This window comes from Sceloporus occidentalis, unplaced genomic scaffold (assembly GCF_023333645.1).
Source record: "Sceloporus occidentalis isolate IW3139 unplaced genomic scaffold, rSceOcc1.0.p SCAF_8, whole genome shotgun sequence".
Taxonomy (NCBI): domain Eukaryota; kingdom Metazoa; phylum Chordata; class Lepidosauria; order Squamata; family Phrynosomatidae; genus Sceloporus; species Sceloporus occidentalis.
The window spans coordinates 19,350,985-19,370,617 of NW_028316988.1; the positions used below are offsets into that span (position 1 = coordinate 19,350,985).

Here is a 19,633-nt window from a genome sequence, read left to right on the forward strand (position 1 = left end):
AGGAGGAGGAGGAGCAGCCTGTTGCTGGCTTCCTGGCCGCCTTGCTGTCTGCCTTCTCCCTGCTGGCTCTCCGGATGGAGGCTCCTGCGGGGGTCTCCTCTTGGGGCCCAGCCCTGGCGGCGGCGCTGGTGGGGGGGGGCCTGGCCTGGGTCTGGTGGCTGAGCCCCCTGCTGCGCTTCCGGCTGAAGGTGGGCTTCTACTGCCTGCTCTGCCTGCTCTGCTCCGCCCTCACCGCCCCCGTCTGCCTCCTCTGGAACCACGGACGCACCGTCCGGAACATGACGTGAGTCTGGGAGAGGAGAAGGAAGGAAGGAGAGAGGAAGAAGGAAGGAGGGAAGGGGAAGAGGAAAGGAGGGAGAAGAGGGAGGAAGGAAAAGTTAAGGGGAGAGAAAGAAGGAAGGAGGGAAGGGGAAAAGGAAAGGAGGGAGAAGGAAAAGTTAAGGGGAGAGAAAGAAGGAAGGAGGGAAGAGGAAAGAGGAAGAGAAGAGAAAGAAGAGAAGGAAGGAGGGAAGGGGAAGAGAAAGAAGAGAGAAAGAAGGAAGGAGGGAAGGGGAAGAGGAAAGGAGGGAGAAGAGGGAGGAAGGAAAAGTTAAGGGGAGAGAAAGAAGGAAGGAGGGAAGGGGAAAAGGAAAGGAGGGAGAAGAGGGAGGAAGGAAAAGTTAAGGGGAGAGAAAGAAGGAGAGGAGGAAAGAAAAGGAAAGAAGGAAGGAGAGGAGGGAGGGAGGAGAGAAAGCAGGAAAGAGGAGAAAAAAGGAAACAAGAAGGGAGGAGAGAAAGAAGAGAAGGAGGGAGGAAGAGAGACAGGAAGTTAAGTAGGGAGGAGAGAAGGAAGGGGAGGGAGGATGGGAGGAAGGAAAGAAGGGAAAGAAGGAAATAAGTTATGGAGGAAGGGAGGGGAGAAGGGAGGAAGAGAAGGAAAGAGGAGGGAGGGAGGAAAGAAAGAAAGAAAGGAGGAAGAAAGGGAGGAAGGAGAGAAGGGAGGGAGAGAGGGAGAGAGGGGTGCCATCCTGGCCAGGTTTTCCACAAAGCAAGAAGGGAGAAGGCCAAGGCAGGAGGGAAGGTCAGGAGGCAGCCCTGGCAAAGTTTGCCCTCTAAAGAGCAACAAAGGCATATCTCCAAGGAACATGTTGTGTATTGTGGCTTTCCCTGGCTGTGTTGCTCAGCCTCTGGAAAAACAACTGACTGGTCCTTGGCAAAGCGCATGGTGCGCATGTTTCTGGCTCAGACCATGCCATCACATGGACTGTACAGCAAGGAAGGCATCTGTCTTATCTTCCTAGGAAGTGAGTTGTTGTGTGCCTTCAAGCCATTTCCAACTTATGGCGACCCTAAGGCAGTGAACCTATCATGGGGTTTCTTGCCAAGATACATTCAGGGGAGGTTTGTTATTGCCTTCTCCAGAGGCTGAGAGCATGTGACTTTGTGGATTTTGTGGCAAAGCTGAAAATCAAACCTTGGTCTCCGGAGTCGTAGTCCCACACCCAAAACCTGCGCTGGCTGGGTTTTGTAGTTGCAAAAATCATTGCTAACAGGGTTTTGTAATGTTACGAAACGTGGACTTAGATGTAATTTTCTTGGCCAGTAACAACTGCAAAGCTCAGCCAGCGTTGCAACCGTGGTGTTTGAAGTGAAACCATAATGTTGTGATTGTGTGAAAACACCTCCAAGTCTTAATGGCGGGGAGAAGCGAGATGGGGATGGATGGATGCTGAAACATATAAGACCTTGGAGCAGCTCCGAAGGGCTATTTAGTGCTGTCTCTCTGACCTTTGCCTGGCTGTGAAGTGGGATGCTCCCATTGTGCAACTTTGCCACAAAACCCCCACATGTCTGGCCTTGTCTCAGTAAAGTGTGGTTGTGTACTTGAACACTATTGTGGGTTCTTTCTCCTTGTGTGAGGCTGAGTTTAATTATGATTGTTTCATAATTAATTTTGCACTTTATTTGCATGATTATATGACGATCCAGCTGGGCTGCGCATGGTTTGCAGACTTAAACGAATGCTGATCAAAGAGGAACTAAACCGTCAGCATTCATCTCTTGCTTGTTTTTTAATTGCTTCCAATTGAATTATGTTTTAATATTTGTTTAATGATGTTTTAAATGATGCAGCTTGAATGAGGGATGGGGATCACACAGACCTCAGGATGTTATTGGACTGCAACTCCGGTCGGACCCAGTAAGAAGTAATGTTGGGATTTGGAGTTCAACATCTGGACAACCAGATGAGGCTTACCCTTGTTACATTAGAGTAGACTTATGGAACCAGTGGAACTTACTTAAGTGTTACCATTGATTCCATGGGTCTCCTCTAGTTGGTCCTAACAATAATTTGGAACAGTGGTATGACTGGAGATCAGACTTCGAGCATGAAAACCCACTGTGTCGCTTTGGACAAGTCACATTCTCAGCCTCAGAGGACAGCGACGGCAAACCGTCTCTGGAGAAACCTGCCAAGAAAACCCCATGATAGGGTTAAGGTTGCCATAAACCTATGCCATGATAAGCCTTAGGACTGCAATACCAGTAAGTCAAAAATGAATGGGATGCGCATAACAACAACAAAAGTCTGCCAAAAAATGTTGAACTGCTTTTGTGTCTGAGTTGTAAGAACCAAGCCCTGCTATTTCCATATTATTTCTGCCTCTGACACCAAGTTTTCTATTAAAGAATTAATGCCTAGGGACACCTCTGACGTATACCTTTAATGCGTGCAACATTTTCCTTATGTATAGGACTGCACTGTCAGCTAGGAAGTAAGCCTGATCAGACACAGGATTTACGTCTTGAGTAAAGCTTCATAAGATTGAGCTCTTAATGTCTTCTTAGTTTGGTGGGGCTTATGCAGAAGGAGGGCTTCCAATGTCTTCTAGGAGCATGGCCGGCTTTGTGGTGGTGCCACATTTGCAACATGCAATTTTTGCATCCTCCGTTGCAGAGTAGGTTTGGACTGGATGACCCTTGGGATCTCTTATAGTTCTATGATTCCATAGATACTTTCCGTCCCCAAAATAAAATGTGTGTATGTTTATTTAAAATAAGGTATTGGGCTGAATTGATTCAGCTCCTTGCAGCTTTTGTCTGGTCTCTTGCAGTGCTGTTTCTCTTCTGCCCTTTCATTTGTTTGTTCTCCGGTGGAGATTTGCCCTTCCTTTGTATGCATTCTCTTCCTATTTTAATTTTTCTTCTTTACACAGTCTCTAAATAGCATAAAAAGAGGGAAAGGGAGAGTCGTACGTACCAAGAAATGTAAGTGAAATGTGAACAATTGGTCCTTGTTTGAAGATGTTGCTGTGAAACAGTGGGCCCTTCATATACTGCAACTCCCAGCAGCCCCACCCACCGTAGTAGGGGAATGTGGGGGTTGTAATCCACAACATCTGGAGGCCCAGATGTTCCCCACCCCTGCTGTAAGATTTAATGTATATAATGATAGGATTCCAGTTATCTAAAACGCTGATCCGTCCATGTCAGGACTCTTGTGCTTTTCCTCTTCTCTCTCTCTGTCTCGTTCATTTCATTTATTTTTCTCTTCGTCATTTCTCTTCTCTTTGCTTTTTTGCAATCCCTTTTTCTCCTCTATCATATTTTCATTTTCTCCAGTCTTCAGTGAAGCTATGGAATGCACTCCTCCTATAATGGAGAGAGGAATAGCTTGGGTTCTACCCGTGTTATATAGTTCACATAATTCTGTAAAAGGACAACAAAACGAACAAATGTTTAATTGAGAATATGTTTTTGCCATTTTTCAAAACCCTGGTCTCAGTTTAACAAATGAGAATCACTCCCCATATTTCTAGCATCACAGGGAGTAAGGCATTGAACATTGTTCACACATTGACATCTTTTTGCTGTGCTGACATTCATTTGGTCTGTTCTTCCACACTGCAGAAATAATGCAGTGTGACACCAGTTTAACTTCCATGGCTCAGTGCTATCGAATCCTGGGATTTGTAGTTTGGTGGGATGCCAGAGCTCTTTGACCAGGAAGGCTGAATGGCTCACAAAGCGGCAAATCTCAAAACCCCGTAGCACTGAGCCATGGCAGTTAATGCAATGCCAAACTGCTTTATTTCTGCATTGTGGCAGCAGCCTTAAACAGTATTTTGGAAATGATCAACAGAAGTTCTAAGTTACTGCAATACTAGAAATTTGGAAGCTAGGAAGATTTCATTTTGGGGGCAGCAGAATTATTATATGGGGGCAATAATTCCTTAGAAAGCAGGGAAAGATTAGTTTTCAACCAAATACAAAACACCTTTTGCCTTTCCAATGAATGTAGTGTCCCTGTTTCTCTCCAGGAACCCTGGCATTTTATTGTTGTGTGCCTTCAAGTTGTTTCTGATGTATGGCAACTCTAAGACCTAGTCATGGGTTTTTCTGAGGCTGAGAGTGTGTGACTTACCCAAGGTCACTTAGCGGGTTTCCATGGCTGAACCCTGACATTGCCTTTGTGTTAATCCATGCCCCTTTTCTATGGTGTCTGAAATCTATGGAGTGCAAGCTTTCATTCTGGGTGTGTGGTTTTCCTGGAATGTAGTTTTCACTCCCTTGCATTATTTAAAGAAACAAGTAAGGGCAGGAATGTGGTTTCACTTTGATGATCCCAAGTAGCTTCAGAAGTCTGTTTGCATTGCACTGGCTGGTGTGTGTGTGTGTGTGTGTGAGTCAGTTTGTGCAAGAGGGACACACACACTTTCTTGTGATCATGAGGTCTAGGCACTTCCAAAGTGAGATAGATAAATAAATTTGTTTCGGTGGAAGAGACATTATCCTTGACCATTCCAAATATACATAGCCTTCAACTGTTTCAGTTCGGCAGGGACTGTCCCGATCAATGTTCTCTCCTTCCACTTTCTCAAATGCCCCAGATTCTTTTCCCTCTTCGCCTTCAGCTTCATCCTCAGTTGTTGCAGATTGAGTTTAAAGTGGAAAAGTACAGTTTGAGTCTCCCTTATCCAGAAATGCCAGGGATTTTGGATTGCTGTTGTTGTTACTTTGGATTTTAGAACACCTGTATTTGTATATAGATACACAGCGCGCTATCTTGGAGCTGTCTGGGGCCCAAATCAAAAACACAAAACTCATTGATATTTCATGTACATTTTATGCACACAGCCTAATGGTAATTTTAATGTTGTTGTTGTTGTGTCATTCAGAATTCCAGGTAACATAAGCCACCCATGTGGTTGATGTTGGATGTTGGAATATTTTGGATTTTGGAATACCAGATAAAGGAGACTCAGAGAAGCAGTCTTGCCCTTCCCAGTAGGCTTAGGCAAAAGCAAATTGCTGCAGCATCTCCGAGCTTGTCTTTCCTTTCTCATTAAGGAACATTGCCATTTTTGCCGCGCTCTGATGTTGCTTGGCCGCATGTGTCATATATATATGAAATGTAGGGTGTGTGTATTATATGGACTTGAGCGCTTATAGGACATGAGGCCTCTTTATGGGTTTAAAAATAGGTCCTGAGATATCTTGAAGGTGGCTTCCAGGGTATCTATTTTTAGGGTCCAAGGAGATAATGAGTCCCTGAGATCGCCACCTACTTTGCACCAGGGATGGCCTACCTGTGTTATCCCACGTAAGTGGTTTCTGAAGCTAATCCTCTCCAGCGCACTGACACTTTACTTGCACAGTTGTAAGGGCTTCGGTGACTTGCCCTAGCTCCCTTAAAAAACGTGTTGGAAGAAACTGGCAGGAGAACTTAGGGAGCTCTGGATAGCAAGCAAAGGATTGCACAATTTTGAGTCACAGCAACCTGATTGTTCTGTATGTCAAAAGAACTGGGGGGGGGGGGGGGCTCCCACTTTTCATAAAGTAGGAAAACTTGCTGTGCTCTCACAACAGGTTCTCTAGGAGAGATTATATATGATGATTTTGAGCCTTGTACAAATTGTTGCAGGGAATTATTGTTGCTTTGACTTAGAAGCTTCCAAAAGAGGGAAACAACAGCCATGGAATTGCTGGTGTCAAACTTCCGATCAGAGTAAAATATGTATTCATGTGAATAAAACTCAGCTCTGACACTAAACACATGGATCCCATTGAGCTATTCTGGTTAGCAGCTGAACAGCTGACACCTTCATTAATAATTATTGAAACTTGTTAGTTTCCTCAGTGAAAGCAGATCCAACCTGGGAGAGGGAGAAAGAGAGGGAGGACAAAACACTGTCTGTACTACACCTCCGAAGTCCGAGGTCAGTAGATATAAAGCTTTTCTAGAAATGAATTGGTGCAATAGGAGTAAAAACAATTCTTATCTTCTAGCAATGGGGAAGATAATTTCATCAGTACTAAATGTTTTAACACCAAAAGGCTGAGAGTACTGCAAAGCTTAACAAAAAGCCATCCATCTGCAAGTTGTCATCTTGCCTTCCCTCGACTCACAACTTTAACTTATGGGGGCCCTGTGAATGAGAGACCGAGTCACTCTGTTAGCAAAAACCTTGCTCAGATCTTGCAACCTCAGTGCAGCTATGGTTTCCTTGATCGAGAATCTTACTGCATTAGAAAAGAAAGATGAAAGAGAGCAGGAGAGTAATGGCTTTCTCTGTGCCTCTCCATGTGCTCTACATTGGCCATGCAAATCACATTTTAACCGCCAGGTCTTGGTGTCTCTTCCTGAATAGCACACATGTACATCATTCTCCAGAAGAATTGTCATATTAGGCTGTTGCATCAAATGGGTTGAATATTCAGACTGGAGGACATGTTCCTTAATGCAAGCAACTCTGGTACTACTACTCATAAAATCATAAGCCCATGATGTTAGCTTGATGTAGTGGCTTGAGCATTGGACTACAACTCTTGAGACCAGGGTTCAAATGCCTGCTCAGCCATGGATACGCCCTTGGGCATCACATTCTCTCAGCCTCAGAGGATGGCAGTGGCAGAACCCTCTCTGAACAAATCTTGCCAAGGATACCCCATGATAAGTCCATCATAGTGCCACCATAAGTAGTGCAACCCTCAAACCAGTATACCATGCCAGGGCAGTGAAAGTGAAATAATAGTGCTATGTTGGTTGAAGGCACACAATGACAACAACACACCTGTGTAATGTAAAACTGTTGCAAGACATACTGAAATGTGTCATGAGTATTGAAAAACATGTATGCAAGGCATTTGGCAATGTCCAAGCTACCTGGAGGCATATTTTCAGTCCTCCTAAAATTAAACCCCATTGCACATGGTGACTGTTTTGTTCTAATGTGTCTTGTGAGAAAGCACATTAGCTTGGCTCTCACACTGGGAGAAAGCTGGAATAGATATTATTAGTAACCCCATGGCATTAGGAAAAGGAACGAAATCAGTGATAGCAGAGCTTTGTAAAGCTCTGGATAGAAGCGAACTATAAAAACTTCGGTGCAGAAGCAACATTTAGTTTGGAGGAGTTTCTTGTTCCTACCAGAGCCTCTTTACCACTTCCTCTTGTCCTCCTAGTTCTTTGTACTGGTTTGTCCTGATAATGTGTGTTGTTCAGATAATATGTGTGTATGTTTATTTAAAAACAATTGAACTATGTATAGAGTTAAAACAATTCGAGTCATCCCAGCCTCCCAAGTCTGGGAGCAGCCGCAAAGAAGGCCAAACAAAGAAACCTGGGTAGACAGTGTGACAGAGAGGCTTTGCTCAAAGAGCTTGTACAGTCAACCCTTGGTATGTGCTGGGGTTTGGTTCTTGGTACCAAAACCCATGGATGCTAAATCGAATTAATACAGTGGCATAATAAAATGGTGTCTCTTATATAAAATAGAAAAATCAAAGTTTGCTTTTGGGAATTATTTTTTTAATATTTTCAAACTGTGGCTACTTGAATCCGTGGATAAAGAATCCGTGGATACAGAGGGCTGGCTGCATATATAGGGAGATATGGTTCTTCAGATAATCTATACCTGAGCTATATACAGTGGGAACTTGGTATCCACCGAGATTTGGTCCAAGGACCCTCCATGGATGCTCAGGTTCCATTAAATACAGTGGCACAGTGAAATGGTATCTATTAAATAAAATGCAAAAGTACATGGTTTGCTTTTGGAATTTATGTCATTTTTTAATATTTTCAGGCCATAGATGGCCCCTACGCAGGAATGTGACCATTTGGCTTGGAGGGCATGAGCCTCAGGCACACAGCTGTTTATCTTTTTAAATGGAGTTTTGGTGTCCCACAAGTTTGTTGTCTCTTGGATGAATTTGACCTGGGAAAGTAACCTTGGCTAGATAATGCAGTACTGCTAGGATCCTCTGTGTTCTTCAGAATTTGGAAAAACCTGACACTCCCTTTTTGGACTGCGGCTCCCAGAATCCCCCCAAAGTGGATTCTGCAAATTGTAGGGTTTGTTTGTTTGTTTTTTGCCTTGAAAAAACTTTTTGGAAAGTTGGTGTTTTTTTCCTAGCTTCTGTGCCGATGACATGTGTGGCCCTTTTGAACCTGACACTTGGCACGAAAGCAACTTTGGTGTCATTGCCTTCCATGCTTGAAATATACCCGCCCTAGGATTTTGATAAACCCTGGCAGGAGGTGGGGTTAATCCAGCTGTGCTTTTTAATCCCCGAATTAGCTAATTTTGGATGCCGAGAGCAAGGCTGACGGAGGCGGTGGTTCAGAAGGAGAAAATGTTTTGTGTGTTGGTTTGGCAGTGGCTAGATTATAATGATATTTTTTTTAATTGAATGTTGCACTTATTTATTTGAACTGCAGTAAACCAGCATGAAAGGAAGGCTTCTTCTGTTAAAACAGGAAAGTACTCTGCGTATGTTTGATTGTACTCTGTCCTTTGACATTCGAATTTTATAGCTGGCCATGATTTCTCGTGGCCCAGCGGAGTGCCAGCTTTGGAGCTGACGAAATAATGGTGACCTTTATTTGGGCATGGGGTGATTCTTACCAAGGTGGTCAGACTTCCTTCAGTACTCGGTGAAGGTTCAGTGTGCCATAATTAGAAAATGACTACACAAAAGAACAGTGACTAAACGGGGTCAGAGGGAGTGAGTTGCACAGACGTTCCCCCGCATGTGTGTGCCGCTTGAGGAAGCCAATGTACCAGAATGAGTCACTCAAAGAATTCAGTCTTCTTTTACTTATGACACAGTGTGCCTAATGGTGCATCCGCACTACAGAATTAATGTAGTTTAGCACCGCTTTAACTGCCATGACTCCATCCTACAGAATCCTGGGATTTGGAGTTTAGTGTTTGAATTGATAGTCTGGTGAGGTATACCATATTGTGTTATAAGGTACGTTTTAATTTTGAAACCCCAGTCAGTACATTTTTACCAACTCCATCTCCACTTCCAAATTTAAACTCCACGACTGCTGCCACACTGCAGAATTAATGCAGTTTGAAACTGCTTTAACTGTCATGGCTCCATCCTATGGAATCCTGAGATTTGTAGTTTGTGGTGGCACCAGAGCTCTCTGGTAAGAGAAGTCTAAATAAATCCCAAATCTACAAGTCCTAGAACAAAATAGCATTGAGCCATGGGAGTTAAAGCGGCGTCAAACTGCATTAATTCTGCAGTGCAGATGCAGCCCATGACTCCGATTCCACAGCTCTGGTCTTGCAGATTCAACAGGCTGATAAACAGCTCTGGCTTCCATGATTGGATATACCCACCTGTATGTACTCCCAGCTGTTGTTGTTTGCCTTCAAGTCATTTCCTACTTTGGGCAACCCTAAGGCAAGTCTATCACAGGGTTTTCTCTGGCAAGATTTTTTCAGAGGAGGTTTGAGGCTAAGAGAGTGTGACTTACCAAGTCACCCAATTGGTTTCCATGGCTAAGCAGGGATTCGAACCCTGGTCTCCGGTCCTAGTCTTACATTGTACCACAAAGAACTATACCACATTGGCTATTTATGTACTCCAGTACTCCCATACAATTTAATACATATATTCTTCCTTATCAGCTAACCTTCTCTATTACTTTTTTGTAGTTTTAATATCTGCCAATCATAGCAAGGGAATTTTATTTCAACTGATTTAATATACTACTGTTTATTACATTTACAGATGTAACTATTCAACATCTTTATCAATGACTTGGAGGACAAAATTGGGAGCATACTTTTCAAATTTGCAGATGACACCAAACTAGGGGGAGTAGCTAATACCCCCAGAGGACAGGATCACAATTCAAGATGACCTGAATAGACTAGAAAGCTGGGCCAAAGCTAACAAAATGAAATTCAACACGGAAAAATGTAAGGTACTGCACTTAGGTTGGAAAATGAAATGCACAGATATAGATGGGTGACACCTGGCTGAATGAAACTACATGAGAAAGGGATCTTGGAGTCCAAGTAGACCACAAGCTGAACATGAGTGCGATGCAGCAGCTAAAAAGGCCAATGCAATTTTAGGATGCATCAATAAAAGTATAGTGTCTAGATCAAGGGAAGTAATAGTGCCACTGTATTCTGCTCTGGTCAGGCCCCACCTGGAATATTGTGTCCAGTTCTGGGCGCCACAATTAAAAATGGACATTGAGAAACTGGAGCCATGTGTCCAAAGAAGGGCAACTAAAATGGTGAAGGGTCTGGAAGCCATGCCCTATGAGGAACGACTCAGGGAGCTGGGGATGTTTAGCCTGGAGAAGGTTAAGAGGTGATATGATAGCCCTGTTTAGATATTTGAAGGGATGTCATATTGAGGAGGGAGCAAGCTTGCTTTCTGCTGCTCCAGAGACTAGGACTCGTAGCAATGGATGCAAGCTACAGGAAAAGAGATTCCACATCAACATTAGGAGGACCTTCCTGACAGTAAGGGCTGTCTGACAGTGGAACACACTCCCTTGGAGTGTAGTGGAGTCTCCTTCCTTGGAGGTCTTTAAACAGAGGCTGGATGGCCATCTGTCGGGGATGCTTTGATTGAGAGTTTCTGCATGGCAAGGGATTGGACTGGATGGCCCTTGCGGTCTCTTCCAACTCTATGATTTGATGATTGTGATTGTCATGATGTGTGTGTGGGGTGGTTTTTGGCAGCGCTTTGGCTTGGCTGTCTTGTGCCCGGTTCCCCTTCTCACACCCACTCCTTTTTCATATGAAAATGTTGCGTCAAATACAATGTGCGTTGGTTGGCTTGCTTTTTTTTTTTAAAGGTACCCAACGGCGTTTCGTAAGTCATGGGTTCTCTGCTTACTCCGCTCATGTCAGGAAGCCTTAACCGGTTTTCCCTAATATTTATCTTATTTTATTGGTTCCACTCCTTTCCTCCTTTGTTGCTCTTTTCTGCTTTGATTTAATCTGTACAATCACATCCCTGTGAAATAGTCTAGGCAAAAAAAAAGAGATTGGGAAGGGCCCAAGATCACACAGAGGTCTTTCACGTTACGCAGCCATAGGACTATCTCCTGCAGAATACCTGGGTTTGTAGCTTGGTAAGACTAGTCTATGACTCCCCATCTTAGCCTTTCATGTGTGAACAGAGTAGCAGCTCAGTCCTGCTCTTCTTGCCTTCGACAATCTTGCAGCAAAAGGAATGCTGGGTTTAGTTGCTTGAGTTATTTGCTAGGATATCTTGGACCTCCTCTGCATTCGGAAGTGGACCCTAACCTCTCTCAGGTGAGAACAGAGCGGTTGTTGAGCAGCCAGGTGGTGCATCTGCTGTTCAGGTAATGTGTAACTCGCCTCTCCCTCTGGCATTAGCTTTTCATCTTTCATGCCAACATACAGCGAGGGCACTTGAGGGCATGCCCAACATTACCGGGGGACTTTGCCCTGGCTGATCTCAGCCAACTGGGTCAGAACGTACCTGCACTACAAAGTTATAGCAGTTTGATATCACTTGACTAGGGAGCCAGCATGGCTAAACCTTTTATTAAGGTATAAACCTAACAGCCAGTGAGATGTAATGGTTTGGGTGTTGGACTATGACTCTGGAGACCAGGATTTGATTGTTCAGCCATGAAACCCAGTGGATGACCTTAGGCAGGTCACACTCTCTCAGCCTCAGGGGAAGGCAGTGGCAAACCTTCTTGCCAAGAAAATCTTGCCAAGAAAACCCCATGATAGGTTGTTCTTAGGATTGCCATAAGTCAGAAACGAATTGAAGGCACACAACAATGACTTTAACTGCTGTGGTTCCATCTGAGAGCATCCTAGGTTTTGGAATTGGATCCAAGCTTTTGAATTCCCTGAAAGAGAGCTCTAGTATGAACATCTGAACTACATTCTCCCCTAAAAGTGCCCTGAGAAGAGAGGGACTGAGGTTTCAATGAGGTTTTAAGAAAGGGACTGAAGATTAAAGTGAGGAAGGCTGTGTTCTCATAAATTGAACTTTCTGTTTTCTGACATGTCAGACTTCTGATAGTATTGAATCAGATATGTATGTATGCATGTATGTTTTTTATTTTATTTATTATTTATATCCTATTTATGTCCTACTCTGTATTTTATTTTATTTTATATCCTTCTTTGTATCTTTGGATACAAAGATCCCAGAAGGGCTTTATGATAAAATCATTTTCAAACAGGAACTGCTAGCTGCGATTTCAAAAGACTGGAAATACAGGTTGAGTCTCCCTTATCTGAAATGCTTGGGAACAGAAGTATTGGAGATTTTGGAATTTCCCCCCTGAATTTTGGAGTGTTTGCATATACATAATGACACATCTTGGAAATGAGACCCAAGTCTAAACCTACATTAAATTTATGTTTCATACACATCTAATATCCATAGCCCCAAGTCACACACTCTCAGCCAGCCTCAGGTGGAAATACAGCCTTCAACACCTGATAAGTATTAAACAGGGGTGATCCTGCTTAGGTTAAGATCAGATGGTGCCTTTAGGATGTTTAGGGCCTTCCGTCGGAGGCTATGGAACCTAAAAATCCCAACTAGATTTCCCATATCTATCCACTACCCACCTTGGCTCTCATCATCCTCATTCACATTCTCTCACATCTTGCAGGGAACATCCCTGACACTCTGCAGAGCAACCTAAGGAAAATGGTCTGTGCTTCTAGGATTTTACAATCTTACACTGTTTCGTTGCAATCCTCCTTCTCTGTTGCTGCTCCAAATGTTAACAGATGTAAGGGAAAAAGAAATTGAATCTGATCTCACAGGAGTCCTCTTAACTTCCAACTGACCATGGCTTGCCAGCAACTCTCTGGAGGAGAGCAATTACAACTAATTGAATTTTCTCTTCCGCCACTGTTTGAGCTCTATCATTAATGCATGAAGTAGAGATCCAGCGTGATATAGTAGTTAGAGTAATATAGCATTAGTATTAGTGTTAGTATAGTTAGATTTGAGCTTTGGACAGACTCTGGAGACCAGGGCTCTAACCCCTGCTCAGCCATGGAAATCCAGTGGGTGACCTTGTGCAAGTCACACTCTCTCAGCCTCAGAGGAAAACAAAAAAGAAACCACCTCTAAACAAATTTTGCCAAGAAAACCCCATGATAGGTTTTCCTTACAGTTGGCTTCCTTTGGAACCCTAAAAGAGAGAATATTTCCTAACTGGGGAACCATTGCAGATAAGGAGGGACAGCTGTAAAATAGAAGCCTGTGTGTTCTTTCTCTTTAATAACTTTGACCTTTGCTTGGCCACACGTGTCCCAGTTCTCAAATACCCTTTCAGGGAAATGGCATGGACGAATTGTTGTGCAATTGTGAGATCTATATGCAACATTCAACCCTCTTCAGAAGACCACTTTGCTGACCTCTTTCTCCCTCTCTTCTATCCCTTAGGATCATCAAGAATGTTGTCCGAAGCTTCAAGTATTTCTACGGTGTACGGTTTGAGACCAAAGGCTTGGAGCACTTTGAGATTGAGGGGCCTTGCGTAATTGTCTCGAATCATCAGAGCATCCTGGATATGATGGGTAAGAAGGGGAGGAAAGTAGCCCCAAAGATCTCCAGCCAGTTGGGTCCCAATATTTTATTTTGGGTTCCCCCCACTTGTGTGATACAAGGTGGCTTACAACAATTAAAATGGATAGAGTACAAATTCTGCCAAGAAAACCACATCATACGTTCACCTTAGTGTCGCCATAAGTTGGAAATGACCTGAAGCCACACAACACAACACACAAAAAGACGAAGAGAGAATTATTCCCTATTGCTAGATTAGCAACTCACAAAGCATAGTCACACCTTATCAACCTGCCTGTCTCTCTCCCTCTCCATCCATAGGACTGATGGAGATCCTTCCCGAGCGCTGTGTTCAGATTGGAAAACGGGAACTCTTGTACTTTGGGTCGGTAGGCCTCATCATGTGGCTTGGCGGTGTGATCTTCATCAACCGGAAAAGCACAAGCAATGCTAAGTCCGTGATGGCCGAGGTTGGGCAGGCCATGGTCACGGATAATGTGAGTACAGCGTGTTGGGAGGGCACAATTGTCTGGTTGAGCTTGTGGATACCTTACCCTGAAATTCAAATTATGTATTCATTTATGTCCCTCTCCCCAACCTACAGCCCAGCAAAACTGGGATTCCAGGTGGCTTACAAAATTCAGATATAAACACATACAAAAACACTGGTTGAAAACATTTTAAATATTATTACTGGTTGAGCACCCCTAATCTGAAAATCGAATAACCTCAAAAACCTGAAATTTTTTGCTTCCAGTCGTCCACTTCCACCTTTTGAGACAGCAGCTGCATCACTTTCAGATCTGCAGTCTTTCGCTGGCCTCCCATCTCACACACATCACAAGAAAGATGTAGTATTTTGAAGGGGAGAGAGAATTGCCATGGGACGGTCCCTTATAATTCTGCTCCAGACTGGACAAGGAGTGCTTCTAGTTGAAGAGTGAATCTCCTCTTTCCACAGGTCAAAGTTTGGATCTATCCAGAAGGTACCAGAAATGGCAACGGAGACCTTCTGCCATTCAAGAAAGGAGCTTTCCACCTTGCCATCCAGACACAGGTAAACCTGTGCCATATTACCCAATTGTGTGCTAGGTGGGTGGAAACCATTTTTGCAAAAATAGTCATTCCTATAAGCTCAAAGGAGTTGCAGTTTTGTTGCAAAGCAAGGTTTAGGGGCCTCCTGTCCCTGATTTTGCTCCCCACAAATACTTCCCCCAAGTGAGAAGTGGACGTTTGGTCACTAGTGGTTTGGGAGATTTGTTATTTAGGGGAATGGTATTATTGGTGGCTGATGGCCAAAAAATGTCCTCATCCTGAAACTTGTGGAAAGTGTTGCAAGAGTGAAAACTCCTCTACTTTTCATGGTTGTGTAGAAGAGGGAATTTTAGCAAGTGTTGCTTGTTGCACAGCCAGTGAAAAAGTATAACTGTTAAAGGTAGAGGAGTCCTCTCCATTTTTCACTCCGGGATCCCTACTATTGGAGTTTATCCTCCCTGACGCTGCCTTGAAATAAGCCAACATTGTAGCAGCAATAGCTTCAAGACTTCCTGAGCTGTTTTTCATAGAATCAGATTTGTTCATCTTCCTTGTCTTCTTGTTCCCTAAGGTTCCCGTCATCCCTGTGGTCTACTCTTCCTTTTCTTCATTTTACAACCCAGCAAAGAACCTGTTTACCTCAGGTATTGTAACTGTAAAAATTTCAAAAACTTTTTGCTTCTTTGCCCCATCTGTTGAAAAGACCTGCTAGTCTACAGTAAAAATGGAGTCTGCCTTGGCCTGTCCACCAGCAACCACATCACTGAGCAAAACAGGCTCTTTCTCCTCCTCCGTGCGGCAACCTCCCCCTTCACTTTGTTGGTTCAATAGCAGAATGATGCACCCCTTATGGTGCATGGAATAGCAAAATAAGCTGGAGGGGGACTAAAAGGCAGAGGTTTTAAAAGGAAAGGGAGATGGGGGCTCTCAGGATCAGATACTTCTCCAACTCCCTCCTTCTACCAGCCACAGAAAATCCAAGGCTTGGTGTAGCGACGCTACGATTAAGTCCAAGGAAGGGGACTTTGGTTGGTATGGAGAGGAGTACTAACCTCTGCATCATCAACAACAAAAAAGATATACGCAGGCCTAAGACTGACCCACACCTGTGTATGCTAGCCATCATCTGGTGGAGAGTGTGGTGGTGATGGTGAAGAAGCATCTGGCTAAGACCCCATAGATGCAGAACGATTCCATCATCTACTGAGGTCTCTGGAGGACTTCAGTGGAAGATGTAATCATTTTGTGTCTGGTTATGGAGACATAGCCAGACGATTCTTTGATTCTGCCCCCGCCAACTCTCCACTGTGGGAGGACCACAGCAGCTCAGTGCTAAGTCAGTGGGTGTTAAGTGGCCAGCTGTAATGTCCTTTTACATGCAGAATTGGTATGCTACATAAAGCAATACAAGATAACAGCAATGGTTGGCTGGTCTACAGAGCTTGGTGAAGAGTGTTGACCAGCCAGCCCCAAAGACTAATATGATGTCCTTCAATTTGCTAGGCAAAATCCGGGTTGAAGTCCTGCCACCCATCCCAACCGAAGGCCTGACAAGCTCCGATGTCGACAAACTCACCGACAGATGCTACACCACCATGAGGGAAACATTGTTCCGGCTGTCAGGAAGACCTGGCGAAGTCAACGGAGGGGCACCCCATGTTTCTCAGTGATGCGTATTGGCAAACAAAAAAGTGGCAACCTTTCCACTGCTGAAAGGACCTTTTTTCCCCATCTCCTCTCTCTGTTGCCAAAAACTCTACAATGGCTCTCTTGCTTGAGGTCACGGAGGGGAAGGGGGCAAAATTGCAAATCGTTCCTAAAGTATTGGCACAGGAGTGCACTACTCCATTTCTGTTTGCAAGTATGCACCCGGTGGGTGGGCTGCGGTCTCCCCCATGAAATAATCCTTGTTCTTGCCCTGTTTTCCCCTGCACCAAATGGCCACTACCAAAGATGGGAGCCTCTGTTATTTGCTGCTGTGAGTCTCCAGAGCTCCACCACTTTGGAAAAAGAGGACCACCAGAATCTCTACCGGTTGGCAAGCCAAAACCTAGATGAATGTTCCCTCTCCTTCTTCCCCTCTAAACTTGAAGAGGATTGAATCCCTAATCTCACCTTGTGTTCAGCAGGTGTCACTCCTAGTAGCAAGGTGGGCTGAAATGCACAGTTGTCACTGGTTACGGTCTCCAGTGGTGGAGACGCCATAAACTATGTGCTGTTTCTGGACTGGATGGAAAACTATGCAATAGCATCCATGAAAATCTGGAGGTTGTTTGGTACTGGGTCTTGTTAATTTTTCTTAGAAAAACCATTTTCCTTTTCCTTTAATCGGGGTATATTCCTAACAGGTTTGGGCAGCTACCATGTTGGTTGGATGTGGGGAAGTTCCAAAAAAGTGGGATTCTTCATCAAACCAAGAAAGGACTTTTGTTTGTGTTGGGAGATTCTGGCTTGTTCTTTTCATGTACATTCTTTGTAATGTGGGACACATGCGCACACATGCCCCTGGATGCCACAAGCTATGGTACAAATGGGGAACATCTTTAAGGGACCATCATTCAAGATTCTATATGAGAATCGAAGCAAAAGCAAAAAGATCTATTTTTTTACAGTTCAGAGTTGTATGCTTTAATGGGGAAACTGGCATTCCCTGGGTACATGAAACTAGATGAGAGATATAAGGGTGGCTTTAGCCTTTATGCTGATATTAGAACTACTGACTGGGAATTCTCTGGGTATGCAAATGGTTGGAAAAGCACATCTTGTTAACCTTGGGGAGGATGTTAAGTTGAAAAAGGACTCCTAAAACAGAGTGGCTTTCTTTTATATCTTTCAGGCATGGAATTATGCAGCTCTCCAAATGTTGTTAGGATGGTAGTTCCCCACCTCCCTCCCTCACCAGAGTGGCCCATGCTGAGGATGTTGGGAATTAGAGTTGAGCTGTTGAATGGTTACATGAGTCCCACCCCTTCTGTATTTGGGTAGTCTTCCTGCCCTCTGCTTTTTCAGAAATCAGTGTGACTATCTTGCAGTAGTAGATCGCTATTTCAGAAATCGGGTTGTCTCTTGCTTTGGGGTGCGGGCTAGTTTATTAAGGAGAACCAGTAAAGTGTTAGTAATTTCGATGTTTTTTGTACACAATGAATTAAAATTTGGATGCCCAGAATTAAGCACAATGGATGGTATCGGCCCAAATGCTTTGGGTTTTTTGAAGCATTTAGAAGATTGACCAAGTTACAAATGAACCTTGGGACTGCACAGATCAGAGAACATTGGCTTGCAAGCCACCTTCCTGCTTTGTCCACCAGTTTTACACATGTCCATCAGAGAGCTTGGAAAAGTTACTCTTCTCTTTTTTAAATGATGCACCTCCCAGCAGTCATGCATTTCGGAAGTTGCAATCCAACAAAAGTGTAACTTTTCTTAACCTTTTGGTATTTACCAGCTCATGCCATGTTGAATGTTGACCCTCGGGAGAATTAACTTCCTAAAAGCACTTGCTTTAGGTTGTTCAAACGCCAAAGCTTAGGTTTTAAGGCCTTTTGGGTCTGCAGTTTGATGGCACATCCTGCTTTAACTGTTGTATAGAAAGGCGGATGGATGTGTGTCATTTACTCTCATGAAATTTCCTTGAATCTATGCATAAGTACTTTGAACTAGATGGAGCCTTTGTATTCTCTTGGGTTGGGGAGGGGTATAGACCCTGTTAAATATATTTAGTTTGCTAGCATTCTCTTGTCACTAAGCAGTTTTGGAGCCATTAGCTACCAGGTATGACAGAATGAACCTAGTGCTGATGAAACTGCTATAGCAGTATTGTGTTTTCTTTTATTCATCCCTAATTTAGGGCTATATTTGAGGCTGTCCTGGCTATCCACAGTCCTTGCTTTCTCTTTGTTAAAAGGCTTTGTTATAGGTACTGCTCTAAAGAGCAAGCATTTTTGAGTGCCTGCAACAGGTACGGGTTTGGGAGCGATTGAAGGTGTTTCCCCCAAAGCTATCTGTATATATTTGAATTTGGGGGGTGGATAAGGAAAGAGAAGAAGAATGAACCTCTCAATGGGGTGATGGTCTTCAAAAGCACTCAGGGTTGCTGCTTGAAAACTGGAGGGCCTTTAACGGTTGTGCAAAAGAGGAGATAACAGCAGCTGTTGCTGGTTAACCTGGTTGTGAAAGAAACAACCATCAATTGAAATTCCCCTTTCTGCATCACCACTAAAGGCGCAAGAGTCCTGTCCCTTATTGCACGTGGCAACCCTAATTTCATCCCACATGAAATGGGGTTGCCAGCTTGAAAACTGAAGAGGGCTCCCATTTTGCACATTTTCCTCTGTGAGCCCTTTCATCTGGACCAAACTGCGACTCAAACCAACTGGGCCAGGTTTAAGTATTATTTTTCACGGTTTATAAGAACAGGATGATCCTACCCTTTAATCCTTTGATCAATAGATTGTAGGGGAGGAGGAAATACAGGCTAGCAATCTAGCCGCACAAGAGGGCTACTAGGCCTAAGATGCTTTAGCCTGTCCTCTGGGGCGGGAAGACCTTTTGACTATAGAATCGAGGGAGTTGTTTTGAAATATAGCTGGGGTTAGGGCTAGGGATTAAATGCACATCGCTGTGCAAGCAAGTGCCTTGTTGCAAAATCAGTTGCTACCTACTGTTTGTTTTTTCGATGTGTTCAAAAATGTGCGAGTATGCAGAATTTGATTTTTATAAAGCAAATTTATTTAAAGAGAAGCAGTTTCATGTTGTGGTGTGTTTTATTGCATGGGGA

The 19,633-nt window shown here is 43.8% G+C and overlaps 1 protein-coding gene across 1 annotated transcript; it reads left to right on the forward strand.

Moving 5' to 3' along the window:
• LOC149308116 (1-acyl-sn-glycerol-3-phosphate acyltransferase beta-like) lies at nt 1–19,596 on the forward strand. Its single transcript, XM_089535109.1, has 6 exons — nt 1–283; nt 13,699–13,832; nt 14,143–14,318; nt 14,783–14,878; nt 15,428–15,500; nt 16,360–19,596. The coding sequence occupies exons 1-6, from the start codon at nt 75–77 to the stop codon at nt 16,524–16,526; spliced, it is 855 nt and encodes a 284-aa protein (XP_089391235.1). The 5' UTR covers nt 1–74; the 3' UTR covers nt 16,527–19,596.
• The last annotated feature ends 37 nt before the right edge of the window (nt 19,597–19,633 follow it).

Bases quoted from the DNA above. Each gene is read 5' to 3' on its own strand.
- LOC149308116 (XM_089535109.1), top strand. From the start codon at position 75: ATGGAGGCTCCTGCGGGGGTCTCCTCTTGGGGCCCAGCCCTGGCGGCG. The intron at 13,833-14,142 runs GTAAGAAGGGGA...CTCCATCCATAG, and splicing joins GAGCATCCTGGATATGATGG to GACTGATGGAGATCCTTCCC. The intron at 14,879-15,427 runs GTAAACCTGTGC...TTGTTCCCTAAG, and splicing joins ACCTTGCCATCCAGACACAG to GTTCCCGTCATCCCTGTGGT.